The sequence below is a fragment of the Engystomops pustulosus genome, chromosome 1 (genome assembly GCF_040894005.1).
Source record: "Engystomops pustulosus chromosome 1, aEngPut4.maternal, whole genome shotgun sequence".
NCBI lineage: Eukaryota > Metazoa > Chordata > Amphibia > Anura > Leptodactylidae > Engystomops > Engystomops pustulosus.
The window spans coordinates 300,179,889-300,196,437 of NC_092411.1; the positions used below are offsets into that span (position 1 = coordinate 300,179,889).

Consider the following 16,549-nt stretch of genomic DNA (forward strand, 5'->3'; position numbering starts at 1 on the left):
AGATTTCACATCCTTTAGCCCCAGACCTCCCTCTCATTTCTTATATGTCAACAGTGAGTGTGCAAGTCTAGGGCACTTCCATAGATAGGAAGAAAACATTTTCTTAACTTCTGTGAAGTGAATATGGGTAGCATCAGCAGAGGGTATAAGATCTTACACTTTTAGCACATTTTTCCTACCCATCCATGAGATGTTCGGTAATTCATATTTCTCTAGTATCTGCTTAATGGTAGCCAGTAGTGGGGAAAAATTCAACTTATATAGAGACTTGGGTCACCCGAGAGTTACTTGTTGGACTCCGACTGTCAGGGGAAAGGAGACAGGGGCTTAAAGTCCTTCACCACCGACGGGGATAGATGTTCAGGATCTTTGACTTGTTTATATTTATTTTAAAGTCAGCTTACAGCTCAAAGTGTTCACACAGCAGGGGTAAAGCCTCTTTAGGGTTAGAAACTAGAAATATGAGGTGGCCTGAAAATGCAGTTAGCTTATAGGTGCTGCCTCCTGTCACCATCCCCCTAACCTCAGAGTCTAGTCATATGTGCTGGTTAAGCGCTTCTATGCATAGTATGAAAAGTATAGGGGAGAGTGGGCACCCCTACCGATTTTTATAAGAAAAGGACAGGGACAGTGTCCTGTTCACTCTCATCTGAGCAGATGGTTAATTCCCAGTTAATTCTGAGTTACAGTAATGCCTGAAAACTGACACTGAATATACAGTTTAATCAAAATTAATAAGGCCACTGCTCTTATGTCTGTAGTCCTGGGAATGCATGGTGGATGCTCTGCTCCTCTGCCGTGTCTAGGGTGACCTGGAACAAGGATCGTGCATATTATATAGTATTCCGTAGTATCAGTGTCGTCCTCAGTAGACTATTATTGCTGCTTTAAAGGCAGGCAGGATGGTGGGGACCCCTAATCTTCTTCACTGGTGGGGGACTGGGCGCACACTCTGGATGTCCTACCTATAATCCATATTGCAAAAATCATTAAGATTTCTATTATATGCTATATTACTGAGGCTAATATTCTAGAGTCATTCCTTTCTTCTCCCCAGCAGATCCGTTTTTTTATTGTTTGCAGATCTAAATAAAATGATAAAACATTTTGGGAAAAACACACAACCTAAGAGTCCAGCACTGGAAGCCATTACTGCAAATATCTCCACAGCCACCATGTATTTCCCTCTGGTGCTCAGATAAGCCGGGATCATGGAGATCCAGACACTGCAGAACAGCAGCATGCTGAAGGTGATGTACTTGGCCTCATTAAAACTGTCCGGTAATGTCCTCACCATGAAAGCCAGAAGAAAGCTGCCCGCTGCCAGGAGCCCCATATAACCCAACATGGAGTAGAAGCAGATATCTGACCCCTCATTACACTGAATGATGATCTTCCCAGGAGAAGACTGAGTGTCCAGGTCCTGGAATGGGGGAGAAATAGACAACCAGATAACACAGATGACAACTTGTATGGATGAACACAACAACACTATGGTGTAGGGCAGCTTCACACTCAGCCATCTTCTCCAGGGGCTTCCAGGCTTGGTGGACTTAAAAGCAACACAAACCATCACAGTCTTGGCGAGAAGTGAAGAGACAGCAACTGAGAAGAAGACTCCAAAACTGGTTTCACGTAATCTACAAGTGACATCACTGGGACGACCAAGAAACAAGAAGACAGAGAGGAAGCTGAGGAAGATGGAGACCAGGAGGAGGTAACTCAGGTTCCGGTTATTAGCTTTAACAATAGGAGTGTCCCGGTAGGAAATAAATATTGTGAATATGGAGCCGGTGACAAGACATCCGAAGAGCGAGAGACAGGAGAATACAGAAGCCATTGGGTCATTCTGGTAAGAGATGAATTCTGTTACTTTGGGGAGACATCGGTCTCTCTCCTCATTTGGCCATTCATCACTTTCACATTGTATACAGTTGTCGGCATCTGTAGGAATATTACAAATCATATTACAGGGTGATAATCTCTATCTGGGGAGGAGAATGACAAGTGCTGATATGGATTTGGAGATTGAGATACTTACAAGGGGATTTGGAAGTTTTAGGCATCAGTTTACAACCCAGAAAAAATAACTAAGATAAGTAGGTGATAAAAATAAGATGTAGAGAATACACAACACCTTTACCAAGGGGCAAAAGGGCCAATATCAGCAATTACCATTCCCTAAAAAAGAAAATACACAACAAAACACCAAAGATGAAGTAAACCTTATTCTTACACATAAAATTATAAATAGAAAAATAGTACAAACTAAATGATGATACACATTCTAGTACTTCCTGTATTAGTAGCCCCTGTGTGTAGTCAAGATACATTATAGACGTATGAAACCCATTCTAAGGAATCAGTTATATCCAGAGAAAGTCGCCCAGTAACATTGGAACATCACATCAGCAGTAAGAAGGCGACATATGGACCAGGGCAGCAGTTGATCTCCAACACATCATTGACTGTGTAGTCTTATAGATTTTATCTGATTGCGATTAATATCTTATCTATTACTATATACAGCAGTTACTTGTTGTTAGATGTATACAAAGAACAAGAGTTAGTAAAGGAATATTTGTTTAACTCGTACCTGACATGTGCTGTACTACTACGGGCAGCGTCGGGCCCTGTGTATGGTAAAGCCCTCTCCATACAAGGTGGGAATATGATGCATATTGGAGCAAACACCCACTATCATTGCTGTCACCAATCACAGGTGTTTAAGGGAACTTCTCATCACAAAGGGCATTTGTCAGTGATGACGGGTTCCAAAAGGGTCTCATTGTTTACTTTATACAGTCCTGATGTGTTGCAGGGTTTTTTAATTACCAGCGTTAATTACCAGCGTTCTGTGCCGTACATGTAGGATGCGAGGCGTGAAGGGGTTAACATTCCCCTACACAATTACATTGACACTATTAGATCTTCAGCATTGGACGTCCGTCAATATATCTCTGTCCTATCAAGATGTATCGCAACCCTGAGCATCAGACATGGAGGTAACTGCTGTATCACTATTCAGGTGGGGACTCCGACAGATTGTTGTATCTTCTGCAATTCTTTAGTGATTAGTGATGAGTAGAGATGAGCGAGCACTAAAATGCTCGAGTGTTCGTTACTCGAGTCAAACTTTTCCCATGCTCAAGTGCTCGTTTCGAATAAAGAACCCCATTGAAGTCAATGGGAGACTCAAGCATTTTTCAAGGGGACCAAGGCTCTGCACAGGGAAGCTTGGCCAAACACCTGGGAACCTCAGAAAAGGATGGAAACACCACGGAAATGGACAGGAAACAGCAGGGGCAGCATGCATGGATGCCTCTGAGACTGCTTAATCGCACCATTATGCCAAAATTATGGGCAACAGCATGGCGATGACAGAGTGACAGAATGAAGCTAGATAGCATCTAAAACATCCAATAATTGACCCTGACACTATACAGGACGGCATGCAGAGGCAGCGGCAGCAGCGGCAGGCTAGAGAGTGGCATGGCGACATACACCAAATGGACTCAGGCTTCAAACCAATTTAAAAAATTCCTTTTGGCGAGGATAACGTGTAGCACTGTACGTATCAGTATTTGGCCTGGTTATGGCGGCAGAGAGGAACCAAAGGAGGTGAGCAAGAAGCGCTGAAATGATTTCATATGTGAACAAAGGGTTGACGGTATATTTAGTCAATAACACAGCATGGCGGCGACAGAGTGATTAAGTTCCATAACGTATCTGGTGAAACACCCAAAAAATTAGCCTGACACAGCTCGTTTGCTAAGGGAACGATGTATGGAGGCAGCTATGTGGACGACTTTTGGAGGCAGCTATGGAGACAACATGTGGAGGCTGCTATGGAGACAACGTGTGGAGGCAGCTATGGAGACAGCGTGTGGAGGCTGCTATGTAGATGACGTCTGGAGGCAATGGGGACAGTTATGGCACCCGAGGTGAACATAAGGAGGTGAGGAAAGAGGAGTGAAAAGATAGATTTTAGAGGTAAAAGGTTAAAAGGTTATAGTAGTAGATTAAAGTTGCTGCAGTTAAAACGATCTTAGTTGGATCTTGGAATGGAGCTGGCGGTCCGCTGCCAGGCGAGCTTTCGCCTGTCCAAGCCCCTTCCTCTCGGCTCCTCACCACCCAAAATGAACCTGGGGGCCCGAAGTGTTTACTTTGAAAAAATTATCATTTTCAAAGCATGTGGGGGCTACAAACAGCATTTCTAAAAACCTTTTGGGTAAGATCAAGTGTAGTACTGTTCTTATAAGTCACTCAATCCAAAGAAAGCGCAAGAGTGAACAATGGTTCTTACAAATCGAATCCTACAAAGAGGTTCCTTAAAATATTCCATTCTTTATTGAGAATTAATATTTAAAATAGACAAACAATTTACAACATTTGTGAATATCTACAAATTGTTAGTTTGGATCGTTCTTGAAGGTCCAAAAAAGGCCATCACCACAATACCAATGTTTGTAATTACATGAGACACATGCTTGTGTATACACTGCGATAACTGCCAGTATTATGTCAAGTGCAAAAAAATGGCAATGTAAATTATCACTCAACCCAGAATGAGAAAGTGCCCATGCATGAAAAAAAGGGAGTCTATATATACAGATGGGTACAGTAAAGGTGCCAAGTTGCAATAATTATATGTCAAAAAGAAATCTGTTTCTGGCCGCAAAAAATCAAAACGGCGGGAGATGCCATTTTCTTGAGCTGGCGAAGTATTCGCCTGAGCAACGAGCAGTTACGAGTACGCTAATGCTCGATCGAGCATCAAGCTCGGACGAGCGTGTTCGCTCATCTCTAATAAGGATACAATTAGATACAGTTGGACTGTGCACCACAATTCTGCAGAGTGGAGAAAGTGTATCACAAAAAATTCACCAGATTCATGAAGAATGTGTGACACTTCTCATTAATCTGTCACACTCTGCGCCCTCTACAGGCAACTGCACATTAGTTTTGATAAATGTGGCCAATGTGTGACCCAATCCCAGATGTGATTGTGTTGTCCTCCCTCTAGGACATCATTGTCCTCCTCAGCGCTGGTCAGACACTACTACTCCTACTACCATGTACCTGTTATATTGGAGATCTCTCCCTCTGAACATGGGACACAGTCATAGCAGCAGATGTGAATGGTGGATCCTTTCATTTTCCGGCTTCCAGGTAAACATGGACCGGAGCAGCGGGAGACTGGGATCTGAGGGGAAAGACAAGAAACTTACCAGAATAACACATCAAATTGTACATATGTGATACAAGTGATCCAGTCATATGAAGTTTCCTCCTGTTTATCCTACCTATGTGATCCCTATCTGTTCCCTCCAGATCCTTCCCTGCATCATGTGTATTCCCTGTTTGATCACATTGTGTGATTACACTTTTCATCTGTTTCCCATCTCCTGTCTGTCCCTTCTGAAACGCTGTGTTAGTGTTGTTCTGTACTGGATGCACTGTTCAGTGCGCTGTGTTAGTGTTGTTCTATACTGGATATACTGTTCAGTGCGCTGTGTTAGTGTTGTTCTGTACTGGATGCACTGTTCAGTGCGCTGAGTTAGCGTTGTTCTATACTGGATGCACTGCTCAGTGCGCTGTGTTAGCGTTGTTCTGTACTGGATGCACTGTTCAGTGCACTGTGTTAGTGTTGTTCTATACTGGATGCATTGTTCAGTGCGCCGTGTTAGTGTTGTTCTATACTGGATGCACTGTTCACTGCTCTGTGTTAGCGTTGTTCTGTACTGGATGCACTGTTCAGTGCGCTGTGTTAGTGTTGTTCTGTACTGGATGCACTGCTCAGTGCGCTGTGTTAGTGTTTTTCTGTACTGATTGCACTGGTAAGTGCGCTGTGTTAGCGTTGTTCTATACTGGATGCACTGTTCAGTGTGCTGTGTTAGCGTTGTTCTGTACTGGATGCACTGTTCAGTGCGCTGTGTTAGTGTTGTTCTGTACTGGATGCACTGCTCATTGCGCCGTGTTAGTGTTGTTCTGTACTGGATGCACTGTTCAGAGCGCTGTGTTAGCGTTGTTCTGTACTGGATGCACTGCTCAGTGCGCTGTGTTAGTGTTGTTCTGTACTGGATGCACTGTTCAGTGCGCTGTGTTAGTGTTGTTCTGTACTGGATGCACTGTTCAGTGCGCTGTGTTAGCGCTGTTCTGTACTGGATGTACTGATCAGAGCGCTGTGTTAGTGTTGTTCTGTACTGGATGCACTGTTCAGTGCTCTGTGTTAGTGTTGTTCTGTACTGGATGCACTGCTCAGTGCGCTGTGTTAGTGTTGTTCTGTACTGGATGCACTGTTCAGTGCGCTGTGTTAGCGTCGTTCTGTACTGGATGCACTGTTCAGTGCGCTGTGTTAGTGTCGTTCTATACTGGATGCACTGTTCAGTGCTCTGTGTTAGTGTTGTTCTGTACTGGATGCACTGCTCAGTGCGCTGTGTTAGTGTTGTTCTGTACTGGATGCACTGTTCAGTGCGCTGTGTTAGTGTTGTTCTGTACTGGATGCACTGTTCAGTGCGCTGTGTTAGTGTTGTTCTGTACTGGATGCACTGTTCAGTGCGCTGTGTTAGCGTTGTTCTGTACTGGATGCACTGTTCAGTGCGCTGTGTTAGCGTTGTTCTGTACTGGATGCACTGTTCAGTGCACTGTGTTAGTGTTGTTCTGTACTGGATGCACTGTTCAGTGCGCTGTGTTAGTGTTGTTCTGTACTGGATGCACTGTTCAGTGCGCTGTGTTAGTGTTGTTCTGTACTGGATGCACTGTTCAGTGCGCTGTGTTAGCGTTGTTCTGTACTGGATGCACTGTTCAGTGTGCTGTGTTAGCGTTGTTCTGTACTGGATGCACTGTTCAGTGCACTGTGTTGGTGTTGTTCTGTACTGGATGCACTGTTCAGTGCGCTGTGTTAGCGTTGTTCTGTACTGGATGCACTGTTCAGTGCGCTGTGTTAGTGTTGTTCTGTACTGGATGCACTGTTCAGTGCGCTGTGTTAGTGTCGTTCTATACTGGATGCACTGTTCAGTGCGCTGTGTTAGTTTTGTTCTGTACTGGATGCACTGTTCAGTGCGCTGTGTTAGTGTTGTTCTGTACTGGATGCACTGTTCAGTGCTCTGTGTTAGCGTTGTTCTATACTGGATGCACTGTTCAGTGCGCTGTGTTAGCGTTGTTCTATACTAGATGCACTGTTCAGTGCGCTGTGTTAGCGTTGTTCTGTACTGGATGCACTGTTCTGTGCGCTGTGTTAGCGTTGTTCTGTACTGGATGCACTGTTCAGTGCGCTGTGTTAGTGTTATTCTGTACTGGATGCACTGCTCAGTGCGCTGCGTTAGAGTTGTTCTATACTAGATGCACTGTTCAGTGCGCTGTGTTAGTGTTGTTCTGTACTGGATGCACTGTTCATTGTGCTGTGTTAGTGTTGTTCTATACTGGATGCACTGTTCAGTGCGCTGTGTTAGTGTTGTTCTGTACTGGATGCACTGTTCAGTGCACTGTGTTAGCTTTGTTCTATACTGGATGCACTGTTCAGTGCGCTGTGTTAGTGTTGTTCTATACTGGATGCACTGTTCAGTGCGCTGTGTTAGTGTTGTTCTGTACTGGATGCACTGTTCAGTGCGCTGTGTTAGTGTTGTTCTATACTGGATGCACTGTTCAGTGCGCTGTGTTAGTGTTGTTCTATACTGGATGCACTGTTCAGTGCGCTGTGTTAGCGTTGTTCTGTACTGGATGCACTGTTCAGTGCGCTGAGTTAGCGTTGTTCTGTACTGGATGCACTGTTCATTGTGCTGTGATAGCGTTGTTCTATACTGGATGCACTGTTCAGTGCGCTGTGTTAGCGTTGTTCTGTACTGGATGCACTGTTCTGTGCGCTGTGTTAGTGTTGTTCTATACTGGATGCACTGTTCAGTGCGCTTTGTTAGTGTTGTTCTGTACTGGATGCACTAATCAGTGCGCTGTGTTAGTGTTGTTCTGTACTGGATGCACTGTTCAGTGCGCTGTGTTAGTGTTGTTCTATACTGGATGAACTGTTCAGTGCTCTGTGTTAGTGTTGTTCTGTACTGGATGCACTGCTCAGTGCGCTGTGTTAGTGTTGTTCTGTATTGGAAGCACTGCTCAGTGCGCTGTGTTATTGTTGTTCTGTACTAGATGCACTGCTCAGTGCGCTGTGTTAGTGTTGTTCTTTACTGGATGCACTGTTCAGTGCGCTGTGTTAGCATTGTTCTGTACTGGATGCACTGCTCAGTGTGCTGTGGTATCGTTGTTCTGTACTGGATGCACTGTTCAGTGTGCTGTGTTAGCGTTGTTCTGTACTGGATGCACTGTTCAGTGCTCTGTGTTAATGTTGTTCTATACTGGATGCACTGTTCAATGCGCTGTGTTAGTGTTGCTCTATACTGGATGCACTGATCAGTGCGCTGTGTTAGAGTTGTTCTATACTGGATGCACTGTTCAGTGCGCTGTGTTAGTGTTGTTCTGCACTGGATGCACTGTTCAGTGCGCTGTGTTAGTGTTGTTCTGTACTGGATGCACTGTTCAGTGCGCTGTGTTAGCGTTGTTCTATACTGGATGCACTGTTCAGTGCACTGTGTTATTGTTGTTCTGTACTGGATGCACTGTTCAGTGCGCTGTGTTAGCGTTGTTCTGTACTGGATGCACTGTTCAGTGCGCTGTGTTAGCGTTGTTCTGTACTGGATGCACTGTTCAGTGTGCTATGTTAGTTTTGTTCTGTACTGGATGCACTGTTCAGTGCGCTGTGTTAGTGTTGTTCTGTACTGGATGCACTGTTCAGTGTGCTGTGTTAGTGTTGTTCTGTACTGGATGCACTGTTCAGTGCGCTGTGTTAGTGTTGTTCTGTACTGGATGCACTGTTCAGTGCGCTGTGTTAGTGTTGTTCTATACTGGATGCACTGCGCAGTGCGCTGTGTTAGCGTTGTTCTATACTGGATGCACTGTTCAGTGCTCCGTGTTAGTGTTGTTCTATACTGGATGCACGGTTCAGTGCGCTGTGTTAGTGTTGTTCTATACTGGATGCACTGTTCAGTGCACTGTGTTAGGGTTGTTCTGTACTGTATGCACTGTTCAGTGTGCTGTGCTAGCGTTGTTCTGTACTGGATGCACTGTTCAGTGCGCTTTGTTGTCCTATACTGGATGCACTGTTCAGTGCGCTGTGTTAGTGTTGTTCTGTACTGGATGCACTGCTCATTGCGCCGTGTTAGTGTTGTTCTATACTGGATGCACTGTTCAGTGTGCTGTGATAGTGTTGTTCTGTACTGGATGCACTGTTCAGTGTGCTGTGTTAGCGTTGTTCTGTACTGGATGCACTGTTCAGTGCGCTGTGTTAGTGTTGTTCTGTACTGGATGCACTGTTCAGTGTGCTGTGTTAGTGTTGTTCTGTACTGGATGCACTGTTCAGTGCGCTGTGTTAGTGTTGTTCTGTACTGGATGCACTGTTCAGTGCGCTGTGTTAGTGTTGTTCTATACTGGATGCACTGCGCAGTGCGCTGTGTTAGCGTTGTTCTGTACTGGATGCACTGTTCAGTGCTCCGTGTTAGTGTTGTTCTATACTGGATGCACGGTTCAGTGCGCTGTGTTAGTGTTGTTCTATACTGGATGCACTGTTCAGTGCACTGTGTTAGGGTTGTTCTGTACTGTATGCCCTGTTCAGTGTGCTGTGCTAGCGTTGTTCTGTACTGGATGCACTGTTCAGTGCGCTTTGTTGTCCTATACTGGATGCACTGTTCAGTGCGCTGTGTTAGTGTTGTTCTGTACTGGATGCACTGCTCATTGCGCCGTGTTAGTGTTGTTCTATACTGGATGCACTGTTCAGTGTGCTGTGATAGTGTTGTTCTGTACTGGATGCACTGCTCAGTGCGCTGTGTTAGTGTTGTTCTGTACTGGTTGCACTGGTCAGTGCGCTGTGTTAGTGTTGTTCTGTACTGGATGCACTGTTCAGTGCGCTGTGTTAGTGTTGTTCTGTACTGGATGCACTGTTCAGTGCACTGTGTTAGCGTTTTTCTGTACTGGATGCACTGTTCAGTGCCCTGTGTTAGCGTTGTTCTATACTGTATGCACTGTTCAGTGCGCTGTGTTAGCGTTGTTCTGCACTGGATGCACTGTTCAGTGCGCTGTGTTAGTGTTGTTCTGTACTGGATGCACTGCTCAGTGCGCTGTGTTAGCGTTGTTCTATACTGGATACACTGTTCAGTGCACTGTGTTATTGTTGTTCTGTAATGGATGCACTGTTCAGTGCGCTGTGTTAGCGTTGTTCTGTACTGGATGCACTGTTCAGTGCGCTGTGTTAGTGTTGTTCTGTACTGGATGCACTGTTCAGTGCGCTGTGTTAGCGTTGTTCTGTACTGGATGCACTGTTCAGTGTGCTGTGTTAGCGTTGTTCTGTACTGGATGCACTGTTCAGTGCACTGTGTTGGTGTTGTTCTGTACTGGATGCACTGTTCAGTGCGCTGTGTTAGCGTTGTTCTGTACTGGATGCACTGCTCAGTGCGCTGTGTTAGTGTTGTTCTGTACTGGATGCACTATTCAGTGTGCTGTGTTAGCGTTGTTCTGTACTGGATGCACTGCTCAGTGCGCTGTGTTAGCGTTGTTCTGTACTGGATGCACTGTTCAGTGTGCTGTGTTAGTGTTGTTCTGTACTGGATGCACTGTTCAGTGCGCTGTGTTAGTGTTGTTCTGTACTGGATGCACTGTTCAGTGCGCTGTGTTAGTGTTGTTCTATACTGGATGCACTGCTCAGTGCGCTGTGTTAGCGTTGTTCTGTACTGGATGCACTGTTCAGTGCTCCGTGTTAGTGTTGTTCTATACTGGATGCACGGTTCAGTGCGCTGTGTTAGTGTTGTTCTATACTGGATGCACTGTTCAGTGCACTGTGTTAGGGTTGTTCTGTACTGTATGCACTGTTCAGTGTGCTGTGTTAGCGTTGTTCTGTACTGGATGCACTGTTCAGTGCGCTTTGTTGTCCTATACTGGATGCACTGTTCAGTGCGCTGTGTTAGTGTTGTTCTGTACTGGATGCACTGCTCATTGCGCCGTCTTAGTGTTGTTCTGTACTGGATGCACTATTCAGTGTGCTGTGTTAGCGTTGTTCTGTACTGCATGCACTGTTCAGTGCGCTGTGTTAGTGTTGTTCTGTACTGGATGCACTGTTCAGTGCACTGTGTTAGCGTTGTTCTGTACTGCATGCACTGTTCAGTGCGCTGTGTTAGTGTTGTTCTGTACTGGATGCACTGTTCAGTGCACTGTGTTAGCGTTGTTCTGTACTGGATGCACTGTTCAGTGCGCTGTGTTAGCGTTGTTCTGTACTGCATGCACTGTTCAGTGCGCTGTGTTAGTGTTGTTCTGTACTGCATGCACTGTTCAGTGCGCTGTGTTAGTGTTGTTCTGTACTGGATGCACTGTTCAGTGCACTGTGTTAGCGTTGTTCTGTACTGGATGCACTGTTCAGTGCGCTGTGTTAGTGTCGTTCTATACTGGATGCACTGTTCAGTGCTCTGTGTTAGTGTTGTTCTGTACTGGATGCACTGCTCAGTGCGCTGTGTTAGTGTTGTTCTGTACTGGATGTACTGTTCAGAGCGCTGTGTTAGTGTTGTTCTGTACTGGATGCACTGTTCAGTGTGCTGTGTTAGCGTTGTTCTGTACTGGATGCACTGTTCAGTGCGCTGTGTTAGTGTTGTTCTGTACTGGATGCACTGTTTAGTGTGCTGTGTTAGTGTTGTTCTTTACTGGATGCACTGTTCAGTGCGCTGTGTTAGTGTTGTTCTGTACTGGATGCACTGTTCAGTGCGCTGTGTTAGTGTTGTTCTGTACTGGATGCACTGTTCAGTACGCTGTGTTAGCGTTGTTCTATACTGGATGCACTGTTCAATGCGCTGTGTTAGTGTTGTTCTATACTGGATGCACTGTTCAGTGCGCTGTGTTAGCGTTGTTCTGTACTGGATGCACTGTTCAGTGCGCTGTGTTAGTGTTGTTCTGTACTGGATGCACTGTTCAGTGTGCTGAGTTAGTGTTGTTCTGTACTGGATGCACTGTTCAGTGCGCTGTGTTAGTGTTGTTCTGTACTGGATGCACTGTTCAGTGCACTGTGTTAGCGTTGTTCTGTACTGGATGCACTGTTCAGTGCACTGTGTTAGAGTTGTTCTGTACTGGATGCACTGTTCAGTGTGCTGTGTTAGCGTTGTTCTATACTGGATGCACTGTTCAGTGCGCTGTGTTAGAGTTGTTCTGTACTAAATGCACTATTCAGTGAGCTGTGTTAGCGTTGTTCTGTACTGGATGCACTGTTCAATGCGCTGTGTTAGCGTTGTTCTGTACTGGATGCACTGTTCAGTGCGCTGTGTTAGTGTCGTTCTATACTGGATGCACTGTTCAGTGCTCTGTGTTAGTGTTGTTCTGTACTGGATGCACTGCTCAGTGCGCTGTGTTAGTATTGTTCTGTACTGGATGTACTGTTCAGAGCGCTGTGTTAGTGTTGTTCTGTACTGGATGCACTGTTCAGTGCGCTGTGTTAGCGTTGTTCTGTACTGGATGCACTGCTCAGTGCGCTGTGTTAGTGTTGTTCTGTACTGGATGCACTGTTCAGTGCGCTGTGTTAGCGTTGTTCTGTACTGGATGCACTGCTCAGTGCGCTGTGTTAGTGTTGTTCTGTACTGGATGCACTGTTCAGTGTGCTGTGTTAGCGTTGTTCTGTACTGGATGCACTGTTCAGTGCACTGTGTTAGTGTTGTTCTGTAGTGGATGCACTGTTCAGTGTGCTGTGTTAGCGTTGTTCTGTACTGGATGCACTGTTCAATGCGCTGTGTTAGTGTTGTTCTGTACTGGATGCACTGTTCAGTGCGCTGTGTTAGTGTTGTTCTGTAGTGGATGCACTGTTCAGTGTGCTGTGTTAGCGTTGTTCTGTACTGGATGCACTGTTCAATGCGCTGTGTTAGTGTTGTTCTGTACTGGATGCACTGTTCAGTGCGCTGTGTTAGTGTTTTTCTGTACTGGATGCACTGTTCAGTGCGCTGTGTTAGTGTTGTTCTGTACTGGATGCACTGTTCAGTGCACTGTGTTAGCTTTGTTCTATACTGGATGCACTGTTCAGTGCGCTGTGTTAGCGTTGTTCTTTACTGGATGCACTGTTCAGTGCGCTGTGTTAGCGTTGTTCTATACTGGATGCACTGTTCAGTGCGCTGTGTTAGTGTTGTTCTCTACTGGATGCACTGTTCAGTGCGCTGTGTTAGTGTTGTTCTGTACTGGATGCACTGTTCAGTGTGCTGTGTTAGCGTTGTTCTATACTGGATGCACTGTTCAGTGCGCTGTGTTCGCGTTGTTCTATACTGGATGCACTGTTCAGTGCGCTGTGTTAGTGTTGTTCTATACTGGATGCACTGTTCAGTGCTCTGTGTTAGTGTTGTTCTGTACTGGATGCACTGCTCAGTGCGCTGTGTTAGTGTTGTTCTGTATTGGAAGCACTGCTCAATGCGCTGTGTTATTGTTGTTCTGTACTGGATGCACTGCTCAGTGCGCTGTGTTAGTGTTGTTCTTTACTGGATGCACTGTTCAGTGCACTGTGTTAGCATTGTTCTGTACTGGATGCACTGCTCAGTGTGCTGTGGTATCGTTGTTCTGTACTGGATGCACTGTTCAGTGCGCTGTGTTAGTGTTGTTCTGTACTGGATGCACTGTTCAGTGCGCTGTGTTAGTGTTGTTCTGTACTGGATGCACTGTTCAGTGCGCTGTGTTAGTGTTGTTCTATACTGGATGCACTGTTCAGTGCTCTGTGTTAGCGTTGTTCTGTACTGGATGCACTGTTCAGTGCGCTGTGTTAGTGTTGTTCTATACTGGATGCACTGTTCAGTGCACTGTGTTAGGGTTTTTCTGTACTGTATGCACTGTTCAGTGTGCTGTGTTAGCGTTGTTCTGTACTGGATGCACTGTTCAGTGCGCTTTGTTGTCCTATACTGGATGCACTGTTCAGTGCGCTGTGTTAGTGTTGTTCTGTACTGGATGCACTGCTCATTGCGCCGTGTTAGTGTTGTTCTATACTGGATGCACTGTTCAGTGCTCTGTGTTAGCGTTGTTCTGTACTGGATGCACTGTTCAGTGCGCTGTGTTAGTGTTGTTCTGTACTGGATGCACTGCTCAGTGTGCTGTGTTAGTGTTTTTCTGTACTGGTTGCACTGGTCAGTGCGCTGTGTTAGCGTTGTTCTATACTGGATGCACTGTTCAGTGCGCTGTGTTGGCGTTGTTCTGTACTGGATGCACTGCTCAGTGTGCTGTGTTAGCGTTGTTCTGTACTGGATGCACTGTTCAGTGCGCTGTGTTAGTGTTGTTCTGTACTGTATGCACTGCTCAGTGCGCTGTGTTAGCGTTGTTCTGTACTGGATGCACTGTTCAGTGTGCTGTGTTAGCGTTGTTCTGTACTGGATGCACTGTTCAGTGCGCTGTGTTAGTGTTGTTCTGTACTGGATGCACTGCTCATTGCGCCGTGTTAGTGTTGTTCTATACTGGATGCACTGTTCAGTGTGCTGTGTTAGTGTTGTTCTGTACTGGATGCACTGCTCAGTGCGCTGTGTTAGTGTTGTTCTGTACTGGTTGCACTGGTCAGTGCACTGTGTTAGCGTTGTTCTATACTGGATGCACTGTTCAGTGTGCTGTGTTAGCGTTGTTCTGTACTGGATGCACTGTTCAGTGCGCTGTGTTAGTGTTGTTCTGTACTGTATGCACTGCTCAGTGCGCTGTGTTAGCGTTGTTCTGTACTGGATGCACTGTTCAGTGCGCTGTGTTAGCGTTGTTCTGTACTGGATGCACTGTTCAGTGCGCTGTGTTAGCGTTGTTCTGTACTGGATGCACTGTTCAGTGCGCTGTGTTAGCGTTGCTCTATACTGGATGCACTGCTCAGTGCGCTGTGTTAGTGTTGTTCTGTACTGGATGCACTGTTCAGTGCACTGTGTTAGCGTTGTTCTGTACTGGATGCACTGCTCAGTGCGCAGTGTTAGTGTTGTTCTGTACTGGATGCACTGCTCAGTGTGCTGTGTTAGGGTTGTTCTGTACTGGATGCACTGTTCAGTGCGCTGTGTTAGTGTTGTTCTGTACTGGATGCACTGCTCAGTGCGCTGTGTTAGTGTTGTTCTGTACTGGATGCACTGTTCAGTGCGCTGTGTTAGCGTTGTTCTGTACTGGATGCACTGTTCAGTGCTCCGTGTTAGTGTTGTTCTATACTGAATGCACGGTTCAGTGCGCTGTGTTAGTGTTGTTCTATACTGGATGCACTGTTCAGTGCACTGTGTTAGGGTTGTTCTGTACTGTATGCACTGTTCAGTGTGCTGTGTTAGCGTTGTTCTGTACTGGATGCACTGTTCAGTGCGCTTTGTTGTCCTATACTGGATGCACTGTTCAGTGCGCTGTGTTAGTGTTGTTCTATACTGGATGCACTGCTCATTGCGCCGTGTTAGTGTTGTTCTATACTGGATGCACTGTTCAGTGCTCTGTGTTAGCGTTGTTCTGTACTGGATGCACTGTTCAGTGCGCTGTGTTAGTGTTGTTCTGTACTGTATGCACTGCTCAGTGCGCTGTGTTAGCGTTGTTCTGTACTGGATGCACTGTTCAGTGCGCTGTGTTAGCGTTGTTCTGTACTGGATGCACTGTTCAGTGCGCTGTGTTAGCGTTGTTCTGTACTGGATGCACTGTTCAGTGCGCTGTGTTAGCGTTGCTCTATACTGGATGCACTGCTCAGTGCGCTGTGTTAGTGTTGTTCTGTACTGGATGCACTGTTCAGTGCACTGTGTTAGCGTTGTTCTGTACTGGATGCACTGCTCAGTGCGCAGTGTTAGTGTTGTTCTGTACTGGATGCACTGCTCAGTGTGCTGTGTTAGGGTTGTTCTGTACTGGATGCACTGTTCAGTGCGCTGTGTTAGTGTTGTTCTGTACTGGATGCACTGCTCAGTGCGCTGTGTTAGTGTTGTTCTGTACTGGATGCACTGTTCAGTGCGCTGTGTTAGCGTTGTTCTGTACTGGATGCACTGTTCAGTGCTCCGTGTTAGTGTTGTTCTATACTGAATGCACGGTTCAGTGCGCTGTGTTAGTGTTGTTCTATACTGGATGCACTGTTCAGTGCACTGTGTTAGGGTTGTTCTGTACTGTATGCACTGTTCAGTGTGCTGTGTTAGCGTTGTTCTGTACTGGATGCACTGTTCAGTGCGCTTTGTTGTCCTATACTGGATGCACTGTTCAGTGCGCTGTGTTAGTGTTGTTCTATACTGGATGCACTGCTCATTGCGCCGTGTTAGTGTTGTTCTATACTGGATGCACTGTTCAGTGCGCTGTGTTAGTGTTGTTCTGTACTGGATGCACTGCTCAGTGCGCTGTGTTAGTGTTGTTCTGTACTGGTTGCACTGGTCAGTGCGCTGTGTTAGCGTTGTTCTATACTGGATGCACTGTTCAGTGCGCTGTGTTGGCGTTGTTCTGTACTGGATGCACTGCTCAGTGTGCTGTGTTAGCGTTGTTCTGTACTGGATGCACTGTTCAGTGCGCTGTGTTAGTGTTGTTCTATACTGGA

At 45.9% G+C, this 16,549-nt stretch overlaps 1 protein-coding gene across 1 annotated transcript in view; it reads right to left on the reverse strand.

Annotated features, from left to right (window-relative positions):
• Window positions 1-749: 749 nt before the first annotated feature.
• The window catches only part of LOC140132964 (vomeronasal type-2 receptor 26-like), an 87,453-nt gene continuing 71,653 nt past the window's right edge, over window positions 750-16,549 (reverse strand). The window contains exons 3-6 of the mRNA XM_072152494.1: window positions 5,083-5,206; window positions 2,176-2,181; window positions 1,226-1,944; window positions 750-812 (exon numbers count right to left, since the gene is read on the reverse strand). Coding sequence (XP_072008595.1) covers window positions 750-812; window positions 1,226-1,944; window positions 2,176-2,181; window positions 5,083-5,206 — 912 coding nt within the window. The remainder of the gene's footprint in view (window positions 813-1,225; window positions 1,945-2,175; window positions 2,182-5,082; window positions 5,207-16,549) is intronic.